This window comes from Hypanus sabinus, chromosome 5 (assembly GCF_030144855.1).
Source record: "Hypanus sabinus isolate sHypSab1 chromosome 5, sHypSab1.hap1, whole genome shotgun sequence".
Lineage (NCBI taxonomy): Eukaryota > Metazoa > Chordata > Chondrichthyes > Myliobatiformes > Dasyatidae > Hypanus > Hypanus sabinus.
The window spans coordinates 108,393,678-108,413,343 of record NC_082710.1 but is presented as its reverse complement, the minus strand read 5'-3'; the positions used below and the strand labels follow the sequence as shown (position 1 = coordinate 108,413,343).

The 19,666-nt window shown below is 39.7% G+C and overlaps 1 protein-coding gene across 1 annotated transcript in view; it reads right to left on the bottom strand.

Moving 5' to 3' along the window:
• Positions 1-19,666, bottom strand: part of clasp1a (cytoplasmic linker associated protein 1a) — a 341,123-nt gene that overhangs the window by 77,247 nt on the left and 244,210 nt on the right. The window contains exons 22-24 of the mRNA XM_059970314.1: positions 11,461-11,564; positions 8,666-8,689; positions 1,688-1,932 (exon numbers count right to left, since the gene is read on the bottom strand). Of these exons, the coding sequence (XP_059826297.1) occupies positions 1,688-1,932; positions 8,666-8,689; positions 11,461-11,564 (373 nt within the window). The remainder of the gene's footprint in view (positions 1-1,687; positions 1,933-8,665; positions 8,690-11,460; positions 11,565-19,666) is intronic.

Here is a 19,666-nt window from a genome sequence, read left to right as displayed (position 1 = left end):
CCCTAGCAAACCTCCCCGCTAGGATTCAAGTGTAACCCGTCCTTCTTGAACAGGTCACTCCTGCCCCAGAAGAGGTCCCAATGATCCAGAAACTTGAATCCCTGCCCCCTGCTCCAATCCCACAGCCACGCGTTCATCCTCCACCTAATTCTATTCCTACTCTCACTGTCACATGGCACAGGCAGTAATCCCGAGATTACTACCTTTGCGGTCCTTCTTCTTAACTGCCTTCCCAACTCCCTATACTCTCGTTTCAGGACCTCTTCCCCTTTCCTTCCTATGTCATTGGTACCTACATGTACCACGACCTCTGGCTCTTCACCCTCCCACTTCAGGATATCTTGGACGCGATCAGAAACGTCCCGAACCCTGGCACCAGGGAGGCAAATTCCCATCCGGGACTCCCGGTCACCTCCACAGAAACGCCTGTCTGAGCCCCTGACTATTGAGTCCCCTATTACTATGGACCTCTTTCTTCTAACACTACCCTTCTGAGCTACAGGGCCGTCCTCTGTGCTAGAGGCTCGGCCACTGTCACTCCCACCAGGTAGGCTGTCCCCCACAACAGTACTCAAACATGAGTACTTATTGTCAAGGGGTACAGCCACTGGGGTACTCTCTAGTACCTGCCTCTTCCCCTTCCTGACTGTAACCCACCTATCTGCCTCCCGTGGTCCCGGAGTGACCACCTGCCTGTAACTTCTCTCTATCACCTCCTCACTCACCCTGACCAGGTGAAGGTCATCGAGCTGCAGCTCCAGTTCCCTAACTCAGTCCCTCAGGAGCTGCAGTTCGGCGCACCTGGCGCAGATGTGGACGTCTGGGAGGCTCGGAGACTCCCGGATCTCCCATATCCGACACCGAGAACAACAAGCTGCCCTCACACTCATACCTCCCAAATAACTGAAAATACAAGAACTAAAAGATAAGCCTACTGTGCCCTCTTCCGCCTAAGCCCTCTGAGCCCAAGCCCTACAATCTGCGCCCGGCTCACTCCGCTGCCCGCAAACGAAGCTGCCCGCTTCTTAAGGCGGCGTTCTTTATATATCTTCCCTCCTTCCCGGGCCTCCTTCACGTGCCTGCGCAGTCCCGCCTCTCAGAACTCTGATCTGAGAAGCAATTGGACAATTTGAAAATGGCCGCCGCCGCACTTCCTCTCAAGCCTCGCTGTCCTCTTCCAAAAGAACATACAGCACTCAAATAGAAATGTAAAGCCATTTTTAAGTAGTTAATATTGCTGCAAAATTTGAGTTTTCCACCACAGTTTAATAACAACTGAAGACCAGTCTTGAAATTTTAAACTTATTACTAACAAAACATCTATTGAACTGGATAAAACGGAACAATTTAGTACAAAGTTTAAAGTTCAAAGTAAATTTATTGCCAAAGTACATATATATCACCATATACAACCCTGAGATTTATTTTCTTACGGGCTTACACAGTAAATCCAAGAAACACAATTCAATCCATGAAAGAATGTGCCCAACAGGACGAACAGACAACCAATGTGCAAAAGACAACAAATTGTGCAAATACAAAGGAAAAAATGATGAGAAATAATAAATATTAAATAAATATTGAGAATAAGTTGAAGAGTCCTTGAGAGCAAGTCCATAGTTTGTGGTACTATCACTATAAGGTATAACAGTTCAGTGATGGTGAATAGCATATTTTGCAGTCTTACCTCAATGTTCTCTGACTTTTTAATAGATTTTGAAGGCCGACAAGCCCTTCTTTCCTTTCAGACCAATTTGAACTGGCACAATGGTTTAAGACCTCTGCCACATCTTCTGTCTGACGCAAGTAGTGTGGAATACCCCCATTTCTGGAGCCATAAGATCGTTCTGAACAAGCACTCGAAGCATCACTGTTGGCATCATCATCAGAATAGATGCCATATGGTTCATATCGCCTCCTTACAGGTTTTTTCTAAGTGCGGAAACAAAACATTTTTTGTATATTTCATACACAAGTGTAGCTTTTGTGCACATGTTGCTTATCTTTCCAAACTAAGCTCAACAGAACTTCATGCCAATTGTTCAAGCTAGTGGTTTTCTTCAGGTTATTCTAACAATGACAACATCCAATAGTTGTGCTTTTCCCATTTCCTATGCAATGAGAGTATATTTGTATCAGTCCAACAACTTGCAGCTAAATTTTGCTTTTTCCTATCAGCCTAAATTTTAAACTTTGTTATTCATTACAAAAGGAAAAAACTTATAAAATGGAATAATGATTATATGCTCAATTGTATTGTTTACTTAAAGGGGAATAATTCAAAATGTTATGTGTATATATATATATAAATATTTTGTTGTTGATACAAGTATATTATTCAAAACTGTTCCTGACATTTTATCTTAAACTAGTTCAGATGAGAAGTGAGAAAGGTTTTTGAAAGTTGCAAAAGTATATGGGATAATATTTTTATAGGTTCTTTGTTACAAACACTTTTTCCTGTCCATGTCTCTCAAATTTGTGAATTTGTAACAAACTTAATATAAAATGCAATATAAATCATGCAAACAAGCACCTAATATATAGCATACACTTCAAAAACAGGTTTTCTTTTCCACTCAATTTATCCAAGTACTGACCTCAACATTAGCAATAAGTTATAATTTATTATTTATCTACCTTATCCTAGCCTTTCAACCACTGCACTAATCTAATTTTGAATGCCAACAATTTCTGCTTCAGTCTATTTATTTTGTAAGTGAGTGCCAAATCTTTGCAAATATGTGAACAGAGATTCACAGAAAATCCAGTATCTGATCGTTTCAAAATCCCAAAGATTAGTCTGGAGCTCAAGCGAGTTGTCTAGAATGCAAGTAAGATGTGCTGCCAGAGTTGGTTTAGAGAGCACTCAAGGAGAGAGATCAGGTAGATTTGTGTCTCTATCTGTATGCACTGTATCTAAACAGCATTTTCCTGAAGGGTGCTATGTAAATTTTTTATTATAGCTCATTAAAAATTAGGTCTTTGTTCCCTGGAGTGTAGGAGAATAAAAAAAGACTAGATAGAGGTATAAAAAATGATGAGGGTATAGGAGCACTGTAGGAGCCATTTTGATTTTTTCTTTTCATCAGTGTAAGAGAGCCGGGACTGCGCAGGCGTGTGACTTCAGGTAGTGAAGCACAGAAGATTTAAACGGACAGAAATCCTGATTCAGGTTTAATTTGGAGAAGGAAGTCTGTGAATCAGAACGGGAGGGCTGCGAGAGCCATTTTGATTTCTTCTTCTCATTGGGGTTAAAAGAGGCGGTACTGTGCAGGCGTGTGATGTCAGACAATGAAGCGTGGAAGATTTAAAAGGAACACAGCCTTATACAGCGGGCAGCGTCATTTGCAGGCAGTGGAGTGAGCTGGGAGCAGAGTGAAGACGAGGGCTTTGGCTCAACGGGCTTAGGCGGAAACGGGTGAGGCAGGGTAGGTTTAGATTTCAATTTTTCCTGTTATTTGAGGCAAGGGGGAAGTATGAGTGTGGAGGCAGCTTGTTGTGCTTGGTGTCGGATGTGGGAGGTCCTGGAGTTTCCTAGCCTCCCGGGCATCCAGATCTGCTCCAGGTGCACCAAGCTGCAGCTCCTAAGGGATAGTGCTAGGGAACTGGAGCTGCAGCTCAATAAGCTTCGTCTGGTCAGGGAGTGAGGAGTTGATAGAGAGGAGTTACAGGCAGGTGGTCACACCGGGGCCACAGGAGGCAGACAAGTGGGTCATGGTTAGGAGAGGGAAGGGGAAGAGTCAGGTACCAGAGAGTACACGAGTGGCTGTACCCCTTGACAATAAGTACTCCTGTTTGAGTACTTTTGGAGAGGTGGGGGGGGGGGGGAACAGCCTACCTGGAGGAAGCAACAGTGGCTGTGCTTCTGAGCCTGTGGCTCAGAAGGGTAGGCAAAGGAAAGAGGAAGGCAGTAGTAATAGGGGACTCGATAGTTAGGGGGTCAGACAGGCGATTCTGTGGATGCAGTCAGACGACCCAGATGGTAGTTTGCTTCCTTGTGCCAGGGTCCAGGATGTTTCTGATTGTGTCCAAGATATCCTGAAGTGGGAGGGTGAGGAGCCAGAGGTCATGGTACATATAGGTACCAATGACATAGGTAGGAAAAGGGTAAAGGTCTTAAAAGGAGAATATAGGGAGTTAGGAAGGCAGTTGAGAAGGAATGCTAAGGTAGTAATCTCGGGATTACTGCTTTTGTCACGTGACAGTGAGAGTAAGAATGGAATGAGGTGGAGGATAACTGCATGGCTGAGGGATTGGAGCAAGGGGCAGGGATTCAAGTTTCTGGATCATTGAGACTTCTTTTGGGGCAGGTGTTGCACTTGAATCCTAGGAGAAGTAATATCCTGGCGGGGAGATTTGCTAAGGCTACTGGGGAGACTTTAAACTAGAATGGTTGGGGGGGGGGGGGGGTGGGAATCAAATTGAAGAGACTAGGAGAGAGGTAGTTAGTTCACAAATAGAGAAAGTTTGTAGACAGTGTGTGAGAGAGGATAGGCAGGTGATAGAGAAGGGGAGCACTCAGACTGAAGATGTAGGGGAGAAGGAAGAAAAAGATAGTAAAGTTGTTTGCACCGTTAGGGATAAACAGAGAGTAAGAGGTGAACAATTTCTTAAATGCAAGGAGCATTGTAAGAAAGGTGGATGAGCTTAGAGCATGGATTGATACCTGGAAATATGATGTTGTAACATTAGTGATACATGGTTGCAGGAGGGGTGTGATTGGTAACTAATTATTCCTGGATTTCGTTGCTTCAGATGTGATAGAATCTGAGCAGCAACAGGGGGAGGTGTTGCATTGCTTGTCAGAGAAAATATTACAGCGGTACTTTGGTGGGATAGAGGGCTTGTCTAGGGAGACTATTTGGGTGGAATTAAGGAATGAGAAAGATGTAGTAACACTTATAGGGGTGTATTACAGACCACTTGATGGGGAGTGATGTGTGTGTGGAAGGTCATGTTTGACAAATCTGATTGAATTTTTTTTGAAGAGGTTACTAGGAAAGTTGACGAGGGTAAAGCAGTGGATGTTGTCTATATGGACTTCAGTAAGCCTTTGACAAGGTTCCACACAGAAGGTTAGTTAGGCAGGTTCAATCGTTAGGTATTAATATTGAAGTAGTAAAATGGATTCAACAGTGGCTGGATGGGAGATGCCAGAGAGTAGTGGTATATATCTGTTTGTCAGGTTGGAGGTCGGTGATTGGTAGTGTGCCTCAGGGATCTGTACTGGGTCCAGTGTTGTTTGTCATATACATTAATGATCTGGATGATGGGGTGGTAAATTGGATAAGTATGCAGATAATACGAAGATAGGTGGCGTTGTGGATAATGAAGTAGGTTTTCAAAGCTTGCAAAGAGATTTAGGCCAGTTAGAAGAGTGGGCTGAAAAATGGCAGATGGAGTTTAATGCTGATAAGTGTGAGGTGCTACATTTTGGTAGGACTAATCAAAATAGGACATACATGGTAAATGGTAGGGCATTGAGGAATGCAGTAGAACAGAGTGATCTAGGAATAATGGTGCATAGTTCCCTGAAGGTGGAATCTCATGTGGATAGGATGGTGAAGAAAGCTTTTGGTATGCTGGCCATTATAAATCAGAGCACTGAGTATAGGAGTTGGGATGTAATGTTAAAATTGTACAAGGCATTGGTGAGGCCAAATTTGGAGTACTGTGTACAGTTCTGGTCACTGAATTATAGGAAAGATGTCAACAAAATAGAGAGAATACAGAGGAGATTTATGAGAACGTTACTTGGGTTTCAGCACCTAAGTTACAGAGAAAGATTGAACAAGTTAGGTCTTTATTCTTTGGAGCATAGAAGGTTGAGGGGTGACTTGATACAGGTTTTTTAAATTATGAGGGGGATAGATAGAGTTGACGTGGATAGGCCTTTTCCATTGAGAGTAGTGGAGATTCAAACAAGAGGACATGAGTTGAGAGTTAGGGGGCAAAAGTTCAGGCGTAACACAAGGGGAAATTTCTTTACTCAGAAAGTGGTAGCTGTGTGGAACGAGCTTCCAGTAGAAGTGGTAGAGGCAGGTTCGAAATTGTCATTTAAAAAAAAATCAGATAGGTATATGGACAGGAAAGGACTGGAAGGTTATGGGCTGAGTGCAGGTCGGTTGGACTAGGTGAGAGTAAGCGTTCGGCATGGACTAGAAGGGCCAAGATGGCCTGTTTCCGTGCTGTAATTGTTACATGTTTATACAAGGTTAGGGAGTAGAGATAAGGCTTTTTTCCCCACTGAGGTTGAATAAGACTAGAACTAGAGGTCATTGGTTAAGGATGACGAGGGAAATAATTGTGGGGAACTCCACTCAGAGAGCATCTATGTGTGAAATAAGCTGCCACTGGAAGTGGTGGATGCAGGTTCAAAAGAAATATTTAAGAATAGTTTGGATAAGTAAATGATGGGAAGGGTGTGGTCCAGGTTTTGGTCAATGAGACTTGGCAGAATGACAGCTCTGCATGAACTAGATGGACCGAAGGGTTGGTTTCTGCGTTGTAGTACTTTATAACTGGCACATTCCCTCTGATAAAACCCAAAATATATTCTGATAAAACATACTCATTATTTATTATAAACATATCATGAAACATATTCTGATAAAATCCCAAATATATATATATTTTTTGCTCAAACATTTTTATCAATCAATGGATCTGGAGACTGGCTTCAAATTGCGAAAAATAATCAAATCAATAACAGCTAGTTCTGCCCAGCGCAAAATAATATGTTGGAAATCTAAAATCAGAAACAGAAAATGCTGGAAATACTCAGCAGTTGAGGTCCTATCTGTGGGAAGAAAACAAGAGCCAACAGTTAGGGGTTGAAGACTGTGCTGAATTGGGAAGGAAACCACAGAAGCCTGTTAAGCTACAGTGATGGATGTCTCCAATCGGGTAAAAGTAAGGTGACCATAGGGAGAAGATATGAACAAGGTTATCTGGCCAGTTAATGAATTGAAGTGTTAAAAGTCTGAGAATTTTGAAATACAGTGCAGGAAGACATGACGAGTTCGGGCTGGACACTTCCCACAGGTAAAAATGGGAAATATTTTAAAGAAGGTGAGGCAGCATTAGTTATCTATCTGTGGTATTAGCTCAGCTTATTTTTCTCCTCCACACTTGTGGCTGTAGCTTTGTTTGCAATATGGCCATAATGGTAAGAAATTCACATTCACCAAGCCAATAAAAAAATTAAAGTTATATTCATTCGCTTATATAACCATATAACAATCACAGCACGGAAAAAGGCCATCTCAGCCCTCCTAGTCCGTGCCGAACTCTTAATTTTCTCTTAATAAATTGCTCAATTTTCAAGCTTCTGCCTTCCTAAATCTTGAAAAACAATCAATGGCTGAGCATCCAGTCTAGACTGTCAAGAATTTCAAAGTCTTATTAACTATTACAGAAGTTTTTATTCATAATTTTCAATGTATGGATGTATTCCCTAATAACTCTGAAATCTTCAGCCATGTAGAAAACACTCCAACCTACCTTGAACCTCTGCTCACAGGAGCACCCTCATCCCAACCATAAATCTGCTGAATCAATGTTACATCAAATACGAGCAAAATTATACTTCTATGAATATGGATACCAAGCTTCATTCAGTGTAACAGGAACAATCTCATTGAATTACTGCTTGCTTGATACCTGAATATGAACTGAAGTAGTATCAAATTCATGGCAACCAAGTTAAATCAGATTAATATTTAATTTTTTCACTAATCTATTTTGATAATTTCCCCACCAAACAGAATGCATGCATCTTCACTTGCTTAACCATTGTTCCTTTCATTGTCCACAGAATTAATTCGCTAACTAATGGCACACATTCTTTATGAAGAATAATCAAAACAGATTTCATGCCATATGACCACGAGAATAAATCTGATTCTGAAGCATGTTGTAATACACAAAACAACAGATCCTCAGAGATGGAAGTAAGCATGGAACTTCTCTTGTATTAATATTTCTTTATGAAGGTTGGAAATGTTTACTCAGGAAATATGAACAGATAACCAATCTGCAGCCAAGTTTTAGCTGTGGGCGCTGACCCAATGAATTCTCAAAAGCAAAAATACTGTATATTTTTACATAGGAACGGCAAATGCACAGCAGGGAGATATCTGAGGGAAGAGATAATTATTCAGATGTAGGCCCCCTTCAAATTACTTTAGAAAAGCAGTCTACATGGAATACATGCTCATCTATTTTAGCAAACGTTCTGGATAACTAAGCATTTTTTGCTTCTTTTTTTAAAATTTCACCAGATCTGAATTAGGACTAACCACGCTCACTTCCAATTAAGTCCTATGAGCCAAAATCTGGATTCAATTAAAATATTCTAAGGATGGGTGTAAACAAAGGTCATTCACCCACTGGACCTTCTGCTTTCCATGTTGTATGACTATGATAATCCACATCTTTGTACTGTAACAACTGTTGTGACATATACTGCATATCTACCTCAATACCTGTGTACTGAGGCTTCTGTTCTGTATGACAGCAAGGAAATTTGTAAAGCTAAAGCAGATGTTTGCAAATGTGAACATAGTTCACCTCTGATCTGTTACTGTATGTATTTTAACAGCCTGAAACATGAATCAAAAACAAGAAAAGATGAAGAAAACAGGTTCAAAAAAATCACTACCTTTGTCCTGGAGTCTCCTAACAGCTGATTGCAGCAAAACAATTTTCAGGGAAGAAAGTAGAAAGAATCATGTCAAAAGAAGAACTATTGAATAATTTTGCAGCAGAAGAATGATGAATTCATTAAAGCAAATTAAACACAAAAAAAGCAAAACATTTAAAAGAGATAATTAAGATACTTATTTTCAGAAGTAATTTCCAAATTTCCAAAGTATAAACGAATAGGAGAGGAGAATACCAAAACCCAGTTTGCCAATGGAAGGGATCGCCACTGTTCATCGTCCATTTATAAAAGTCAAAAGTAGATTTTTTTAAAAATTTGCTGCACTGAGCAATACTCACAATAAATGTACAATGTTCTGACTTGTAATTTAAAATCATTCGACTTCAGCAGCCTAAATGTAGTTACATTCAATTCCTTACAGAATCATTGTCTACACTGGGGAGGGGAATGACTTAGCAAGTTTAATATGTGTCTAGGGTTTCTCAACGTCCTAAAGTTAGGTTATAAAGAACTGAACACCCTTTTAACAAATTAGTAAGAAGAGAAGTTGAGAAAAGGGGTAGAATTGAAAACATGAAATAAAAAATGCCCAAAGAGAAAGAGTGGACAACAAATGGAAATTAATGTCTTTCTCATGCCACTAGACTGCAGGATTGCAGAAAGGCAATTGTTGGCTGCAAAGAGCAAGAATGTGGCTTTATTGACATTCATTTGGTATCTTTTGTGGGAAAGATTTTGTTTTAAAGAGATTACAAGATCATACAACTTACAAAAAGATACACTTGTGTTGGAGGGGAGAAAAACCCAAGGAAAAATAAAAGGACATATAGTCAGACAAAGATATAGTGATGAGTTCTGCAAATACAACCATTGGCTAAGATTAGAATAATTTTATTAACTAGCAAAAGATCATAAAAGATCAGTGTAGTAGAGAATAAAATCAAATACATCAAAAGAAAAACAAAGAAGATATTAAAGAAACTTGAATTTGAAATTAACTTGGGGAAAAGGGAGATCACAGAGATTAATATTAGAAGAAATTAAAACATACTAAACATAGAGGCAAGTGAAAGATAACTGAGAGCAAAGAACTTTTTAAAAAAATGAGTATTGTTGTCAAAAATAGAGTTGAACAAATTGATGGGACTAAACACTAGTGAATCCCATGGGTCTAATTAGTTTTCAAAGAAGTGGCTGTAGTGACAACACATATTGCTTGCTGTATGCCAAAATTCATTGGATTCTAGAAACATCAAAGTGGATTGGAAAGCAATAATGATAAAATATCCATGTTCACAAAAGGAACAAGATAGACAGTAGGGAACTACAGGCCAGCTAATACTGGCACACATGAAGGCAAACAGCATGTTGGCCTTTTTTATGCACAGATTTGAATACTGCTATAAACATCTTACTGCGGCTATATACCAGAAACTAAACTAAACATTGTGTAGAGTTTGATTTTCTTACACGAGGCATATAGGGAGTACAGCAAAGACTCAGCAGATTAGTTATATTTTCTTGTATAGCAAACAAGCCATATCAAGTAAACTAGGATTGCATTCAATACTGTTGAGATATATGGGTATATTATTGAAAGAGACAAAATTCCTCCTGTGCTTGACAGACTGAAGAGTTAAGAACCAGCTGTCACTGTCTCAAAAGAAAAGGCTGGCCAATTGGGATGAAGGCACGGAGAAATTTTTCTATAATAAATCTCTGGTTTCTCCATTCAGATGGCTGCAAAAGGTTAATTAGTGGTTTGACTCAAGAGTGACCAATAAATTTCTGGACATTATGATAAATGGGGAATGAAAGCAAATAGCATTGAAGGACGTCAGCCATGATATCAGGAACAACAATCTAGGGTCAAGTGCCAAATAATCTACTCCTATTCCTGTGCCTTGCATTAGAAGAATGCAGTACTGGAATCTACTATTGAAGAGATAACTGAAAAATCAGAAAAAAAACTAAAAATTAGATTGTCAATCTGGTTTGGTGAAAGTGTCTTTAAACAAATCAACGCAAGCTTTTCTGATGATGATAAAGTAACACTTAAATGGTTACTGTGCAACATCAGTGTGCGCAGGCTAAGAATAACATGTCATCATGGACAAGATTGATTAACAGACAACATATTGTAGTACAGAAGGCTCACTGGATTGAAACGTTTGGAGGACGGAGGAAAGGGGGGTTGCTTGAATAGCTTAGGATTGCCAATAATGAGACTGAATTTTCACTGAAGCACAAAATAATCTAAAGTGATTTATTGTGTTGATGCTATGAGGATAGCCTCCTGTTGGAATTTCACCCAGCAGCTGATTTCAATCACTATATTCAAGACCAAATAGATTTTTGGACTATGAAGAAAAATTAATCAAGTGTTTTGGGCAGTAAATTATTGAAACAAAAGGACTGATTGCCAATGAGGGAGCAGACTTGTGGGTTTGTGGCCTCTCCTCTTTCCATTTCATACATCGTGGCAAAACTCCAATGATGGCAACCCTGGACTTCATACATGATGGTATGCTCAAATGGAAAATAATTATTTACTAAAACATGAGGAAGTGCGCCATCAACATATACAATATTCAAAAGTGATTAAGCACAGACAAGTACAGTACTTAGTAACACAGAAATATCAAGATGCACGTCACAATAATTTCATGCAAAAATATGGAATAGTGGATAAGCAAAGCAAGGCACCAAGATGGAGCATTTTCATAAACTATTTTTCAAAATGAATTTTTATAACTGTATTAATTTTAAGGAACTATTCAAAGAATTATTACCAAGGCATCTGCAACTGCAGCTTCCACTTCTGTGCTTGTGTTCAGGACCCTCATGGCATTTACAGTGGCAGGTAAACGACCAGCCTGTCCAAGCCCATATCGATCTAACAAAGATAAAAACATGAAATTAACGTAACAACTTTACAAAGTTCTGCCATTCAAATGATTCTAATTTGGGCCAACAACAGCAGTATTTGTAACAATCAACTTTCGCCATAAAATACTAATTAATCAGCTAGCAATTCTTTCTTTGGAGTACAAATGAAAGTTTCAAAGGAGGAGAGAAAAGTATTTTGGAATAGTTATTGTACACATATCTGTTTCTGGTCTATAATGAAGTCAGATAATATATTATCAATACAAGTCTTCCTTTCTCTGAACACACCCTAAAACTGCTGTGCATCTCCAAAACATTCCACTTCTATCAGATTTCTAGTATGCCAAGTAGTTTGTCAGTTTTTAGTATTCAAATAAAATTGCATATTACTTATTCTTAACTATATACACAACTATATCTACGTGGAACTAGAATATTTTGCCTGTATGACTGGGCCTTTCTTATGTGAAGTTAATCCTTTAAATAAATCACAAACAAGAGAAAATCTGCAGATGCTGGATATCCAAGCAACACACACAAAATGCTGGAGGAACTCAGCCGGCCAGGCAGCACCTATGGAAAATAGCACTGTCGACATTTTGGGCCAAACCCCTTCATCAGGACTGGAAAATAAATGAGGAGTCAGAATAAGAAAGTGGGGGGAGGGGAGGAAGAACCACAAGATGATAAGTAAAACTGGGAGGGTGAAGTAAAGAGCTGGGAAGTTGATTGGTGAAAGAGATACAGGGCTGGAGAAGTGGAAACCAATAGTAGAGAACTGAATCCCAGTAAAGAAAGAAAGGGAGAGGGGCACCAGAGGAAGGTGATAGGCAGATAAGGAGATAAGGTGAGAGTGTGAAATGGGAATGGGGAATGGTGAAGGAGGGGGGCATTACCAGAAGTTCAAGAAATCGATGTCCATGCCATCAGGTTGGAAGCTACTCACACAGAATACAAGGTGTTGCTTCTCCAACCTAAGCGTGCCCTCATTGTGACAGTAGAGGCAGCCATGGATTATCATTTCAGAATAGGAATGGGAAATGGAATTAGAATGGGTGGCCACTGGGAGATGGCATGAACACCAGTTTCTCAAACTTCCTGTAATGTTCACCATTCCTATTCCCCTCTCTCACCTCATCTCCTTACCTGCCTATCACCTTCCTCTGGCACCTCCTCCCCCCTTTCTTTCTCCCATAGCACTCTGTCCTCTCCTACTAAATTCCCCCTTCTCCAGGCCTGTGTCTCTTTCACCAATCAACTTCCCAGTTCTACTTCACCCCTCCCTCCCCTCCTGGTTTCATCTATCACCTTGTAGTTCATTCTCCCTCCTTTCGAACTCCAATTCATCTTTTTACTAGTCCTGATGAAGGGTCTCTGCCTGAAACGTCGACCATGCTTTTTTCCATAAATGTTGCCTAGCCTGCTGAGTTCCTCCAGCATTTTGTGCGTGTTCCTTTAAATATATGCAAGTTCTTTAAAATAAACAAATAAATAAATAAATAAAAGATATATATATATATATATATATATATTCCTATTTCAAATGACTCAGCTGAACAGCTAGCTGTAACTTTATGCTACACAATAAATTGAAGGCACTAGACATTTATTTGCTATTTCTACTGAAATACTGATTACACAGGTGTATTATTTTCAATATCACCGGTGAAAGCTCTTAACCTCAAAGCAAAACAAGTACATAAGGTCATTTCAACTTTACGAAGAGCAACCTTAAGCCACTGGTTGTCCAAGAGAGAGTCTAATAACTGATCTACCAAAAGATGCCTTACAGAATTTAGAGAGTCATGGACACAGCTCAACACATTACATAAGCCAGTCGCTCCTCTGTGAATCCTGTCTATACTTATCACTGGCTCATTAAAGCAGACAGCATAATCAAAGACCCATTCATCCTGGGCATTCTTTCTTCTCCTCACTCCCATTGGATAGAAGGTACAAAAACCTGACAGCACGTACCACCAGGGTCAAGAACAGCTTCTAACCTTTTGTTTTCAGACTCCTGAATGGACCTCTTGTATGATAAGATGGACTCTTGACCTCAGTATACTTCATTATGATCTTGCACTTTATTGTTTACCTGCCCTGTTTTCTCTGTAGTTTTTAAACTTAATTCTGCATTGTTATTGTTTTATCTTATTTTACAGTATCTAAATGCATTGTGTAATGACTTGATCCATATGAAAAGTATGCAAAACAAGTTTTTTTTATTGTATTTTGGTACATGTAACTATTTAAAAAAACAATAATCAATGCAGACTGTGTTTCATGTAAACTCATTTCTTCATGTGAACAAGTGGCCAAGTAAAGCCCAGGATGGCCTCCAGGTATTTATACCATTACTGATACTAGCAATAAATACTAAAACTCTATATTCATATGTCTGTAGCGCCAACAGATACCACTTTTCAATCTAAATTTAAACAAATCTAAAAATACAACAAGTTCCATTAATGATGATGCAACCTTCAAGTCAGATGATGTGAGTATTGGAATGACAGACGATAGGGCCTGAAAGGCCTCACTCCAAGTGGCACTCAGATGGTCAGAGAAAGCTCAACCCCACAAAGTACATCAGATTAAAAATAAATAATTAAAAGGTTACATGAAATGCCAGAAACACTTATAAACAGGAAAATAAATGAAAAAAGGAAATTATCTTTTTATTTTATTTGATATGCTCAATATACTCACAATGAACCCCCTAATATAAATACAAGGAGATTTCAGAAGGATTGGACTCTCTCATTAGCAATTTAGGTACTGAGACAGACAGTGACACCTGTTTAATAACAAGTTCAGAATTTCCATAAATGGGAACATCTAACTTGTTATGATTTAAAAGGCTAAATGTCAGAAGTTCTATTCAGAACCAGAAGCACCATCATGCCCCAATGAGGTTAAGTAAATGAGTAATAATTGTTAAAAATATCAAGAAGCTTTGATGGGAGAAACTGGGTGCCACATCAGGGAGAAAACATTTTAATAATTGTGCACAGCTCTCTAATGGTGTATATTTAACGGAACCCAAGTATATAAATCGATTTCTCATCAAATTTGCTGTTTCAAAAATCAATGCAATAAGGTGGTTATTATGATTAATTGCCATACTGTGGTGATGTTATATAGGCAGGGTAGATGTTCAAACTGCTAGCTTAATATGTAACTGATCTTATATACGATTTACTGCAAAATTGTGCAATAACAAAGTAGCTCTCAATTGATCATTGAATTGGCAAATTCAAATAGTTAAAAAATGACGAAGGTATTAAACTAGATTTTAAACATATCCTGATCGTTAACATAGAACATGACAGCACAATACAGGCCCTTCAGCCCATGATGTTGTACCGAGCTTTTAACCTACTCTAAGATCAGTGCAACCCTTCCCCCCCAACCCCACATAGCCCTCTATTTTCCTATTATCTATGTGCTTACAAGTTTCTCAAATGTCTCTTATGTATCACCCTCAGCCACCACCCTGGCAGGATGCTCTATGCTCCCACTACACTGCAAAAAAAAATTACCTTCGACATCCCCCCAAAATTTTCTTCAATTACCACAAAATTATGCCCCTCATAAGCCATTTCCACCCTAGAAATGAAGTCTCTGGCTAACCACTCAATCTATCCCTCTTATCATCCTGTACACCTCTGTGTATTGTTATATTGTTGGTTTACAATGACCATTTCTTGACACAAATTAAATTACATTTGGTATCCACAAATGCAGAAAACCTAATGTCAAAAGATCTTTAAGGTGTCAGGCTAATTCATATTTGACACAATCAACCACACTTAGCACCTTGATCCTGCAGCTCCATTTAACTGCAACAACATCTGTGCGATGGATGGCGGCAAAATCAGAGACTTTGCCTGGCAACACCTTGACAGGTCATTGATATCAAAGACACCTTATAATGGTTAGATGTCATTTTTAAAAAATTTAAAAGCAATTGAACCAAATAAAAATAAGGAAAATTAAAAGAAATTAGATTTTGTTATAAATACATAATATCCAGTTAAATAGTTAACGGAATAGGTTTAAACAAAAATGTAAAACTAAGCTGAACATACCTTTTACGGAAAATCAGTGACTAAAGTTACAGAAGCAGATATGAACCATATTCAGCTCCTCAACCAATAAACCAATCAGGAGAAGTGTTAGACCTTGTGACACATTTAGCAGTGGGATAGCAGATGTGTTGACCATAAAACATAGGAGCGGAATTAGGCCACTCAGCGCATCAAGTCTGCTCCACCATTCTATCATGACTGATTTATTATTCCTCTCAATCCCATTCTCCTGCCTTCTCTCCATAGCCTTTAATGACCTTACTAATCAAAAACCTCTTTAAATTTACTCAATGACTTAGCCTCCATAGCTGTCAGTGACAATGAATTCCACAGATTCACTACACACTGGATAAAAAATTCCTCAACTCTGCTCCAAATGAACATCCTTCTATTCTGAGGCTGTGCCCTCTTGTCCTGCATTCACCCACTGCAGGAAGCATCCTCTCCATATCCACTCCATCTCGGCCAGGAGTTCCCAACCTGGGGGTCCATGGAATCCTTGATTAATGGTAGGGGTTTCATGGCATAAAAAAAAGGTTGGGAAGCAAGTCTAGGCCTTCCAATATTTGATAGGTTTCAATGAGTTTCACCCTTCATTCTTCTAAGCTCAAGTGAGTAAAGGCCCAAAGCCATCAAACACCCCTCATACACTGAGAGAGCAGTTGGCCAAAATTAAATGGAAAAGAACATTGGCAGGGATGACAGCAGAGCAGCAAAGGCTGGAATTTCTGAAATCAATTCAGAAGGGACAGGATATGCACATCCCAAACAGGAAGAAGTATTCTAAAGGAAAGGTGACACAACCATGGCTAAAAAGAGAAGTCAAAGTCAGTATAAAAGCCAAAGAGAAGGCATATAATAGAGTAAAAATTAGGGGGAAAATCAGAGGATTGGGAAGTTTTTAAAAACCAACAGAAGACAACTAAAGTAGTAATTAAGGTAAGGATGGAATACGAACATAAGCTAACCAGTAATATTAAAGTGAATACAAAAAGTTTCTTCAGATACCTATAAAGTGTAAGAGAGAGGCAAGAGTGGATGTTGGACCGCTGGAAAACTACGCTGGAGGTAGTAATGGGGGTCAACAAAATGGCGGACAAAGTGAATAAGTATTTTACATCATTCTTCACTGTGGAAGACAATAGCAGTACGGTGGAAATTCCAGGAGTCAGGGGTCATGAAAGGTGTTAAGTTACCATGGCTAGACAGAAGATTCTAGGGAAACTGAAAAGTCTGAAGCCAGCCAGCACTACTGCACCACCCTTTTTCCCTTTACCTTAACGTTAATTTGATAAAGACCTTTTGTTTGTAGTTCTTGTTGTGGCCCGACTCCTTTGTGTTACTTCCTGAGAGCCGAGGTTGTAACAAAATGGAGTTTTGTCCAATTTTTTTTTTAAATTTTGAAAGGATGTGCCTAAGTTGTGTTTGTCCCTAGATTTTTTTGTAGTGTACAAGCCTTTCGTTTGTTACTTTGATTTGTGGTGTTCTGTTGCTTTGTCAGTTATCCCCATTTTGGTACAACTACTGCTGGGTGAGTAGTTGCTTGAGTGCTGTTAAGTTAACTAGTGCACAAGTACCCCAGTTAGATAGGGGAGTATTCCTACAAGTCACTCCTCTGTTATTTCAGGTTATCCTGAGCAGAGACTTGCTCTCTGGCAGGGGTCAGCGTTTCAGTTTTGCAAAACCATTAGCTTGATGGCCTATATGTTCTATGTTTTGCTTTTAAAGTCACTCTTGTCCAGTACACCTCAGAAGTCGGATAAAGCAAAGGCTAGGCAGGTATCCCGGGGTGGGCTTAGTCATTTGTATGCTTGTTTAGATCTGCATTTATTGTGTATAGTTTGGATTAGCAATCAGTGGCCATACCCACTTTGTAAGGGGTGTGGGGGGCGGGGAGGGGAGGGGAAATAAGAGTGAGAGCATTCGTGAATTAGTTAAGTTAGGTTCACTTTTGTGGTGGGCCCATAATAGGTTTCTATGTGAAGTTCTACCTTTAAACTTAACCTGAGTTTTGATATTTAGAATGACTGGCAGGCTCCATTAGAGAATTGTGGTGCTTGGCTGGGGTGGATAATTCATTCTGTGCTAGCAGTTAAGGGGTAACATCTTTTGGAATTGTGGCTTTAATGGCTATTTTGTAGAGAGCAAAATTTGCTGCATTCTGTGTATAGGAAGCTGTGTGCTGTACTGAGCCCTCCTGTGTGTTGTGCACACACTCTATTAGTGTTGCTTTGTATTGAACTCTCTATTCAAATGTTTGTGCTGACAGTACTTTCTCAGTACTTTAGTGCAGTGTAGGAAAGCTTTCAAATACGGCATCTTGAAGCATTCATTAAAGAACCTTCTGAGGAGCTTCTTGAGCTGTTTGAAAAAGATCAATTTTAACAGCTGCTTCTCATTACAAAACTGAGCTTACAAGCACTGAAAAATAGTTAAAGAGGAGAATAAAAACTGTCATCAGGAAAGTGCTGATAGACATTGGGTTTCTTAAGATTAGTTCAATCCTCCCAGTGTCAAAAGATACTCCTTTGTCAGAAACTCCCATTAAGTTGAGGTTAAAGGAGATAGTGCTGCAAGAAAAACAGAGTACAGGCACAGGGAATGATTGTTCCAGCTGCACTTAGAACATGAGCATTTCCTTGGGAAATTCAGAGTTTAAGAAGGCTCAAGTCTGATACCTCTGATTTTGAGGTAGTTAGTTCACCATTCGCAGAGACTGATGGTTTCATTTCTCTTGCCTCTGATCCTGAGTCAAAGCAACCCATTAAGATCTGGAGGGATGTTCTGAGTCTGTCTTGGGTTCAGAGACACTTCTAAAAGGGTTTGGTACAGCTTCTTTGTCCATGCATAACATTTGTCTCCAACTAGGTTTGGTTTCTGGAAAAGTTGTTGCTCTCTGTTCCCAGATCCCAGTTAAAGGCTGGTCTTTCATTCTAGGAAACAATTTGGCAGGTGGTAGCGTGCTCCCTAGTCCTGAAGTGACCTCTCATCCTGTGGTGCAGGACAGCTTGAACTGACTTTCCCAGACACATTTCCCGTTCATGTTACTACTCATGCAATGTCTAAAAAAGATCAAAGCAAAGGCAAGAGCTCTGACAATCTCCCCAATATTGCCCTCGGACACCGGTATGGCCAAAGGTGACATAGCTCTAACAGGGCTTGGCCAAGTGTTTCCCTCTCGTGAGCAGCTAGGGCTTGAACAGAAAAAAACCCTTCTGTCTCCCCTGTTTGAAGAGGTTTGAACAGAGAAAGCAATTGTAGAAAATTCCTATGGCTATTTTGTTAGCAACAGAGTGTTAGTGAGAAAGTAGACTCCTCTAAAAGTGTCCATTCAGGATGATTGGAGTAGTGTTTATTAAATAGTTGTTTCTGATGTTTAGCAGCCTGACATATAGTGTTTGGCTCATGAACATTGCCTTGCTGGTCATTCACACCAGGAAAACTCTTGTGTGCTTAGGGATTTCTTCTGAACTGGTGAGACACCTGATGTAGCACAGCACTCTGTCATGCCAGGTGTGTCAGGTTGCTAACAAGCCAAATCAAAAAATCCCTGTTGCTCCTCAACATCCTGTCCCTGCCACTGAGGAAGGTTGCCCCAGATCAGCCTTTTAAAGGAAACATTGCCCGCACCTTTTGAATTCCCCAAACACCAGCCATTGCTGTTCTGCTGTCATACCTGCTACTGTCCCCTTCACAACAATTCTACTCTGCCTCTCAAGAGTTCCTTTATTTTCACCAACATTATTTTCCCAATCTACCAGCATATTGAAATCCCCCATGACTATCACAACATTGCCCTATGACATGCCTTTACTCTTTCCCTTTGAAATTTGTAGCCCACATCCTGGCTACTGTTCGGTGGCCTGTATACAACTCCCACCAGGGTCTTTTTACCTTTAAGGTTTAACTAAACCCACAAGGATTCTACATCTTCTGATCTTATGCCACCTCTAAGGATTTGATTTCATTTTTTTTTAACCAACAGAGCCACTCCACTCCCTCTGCCTAACTGCTT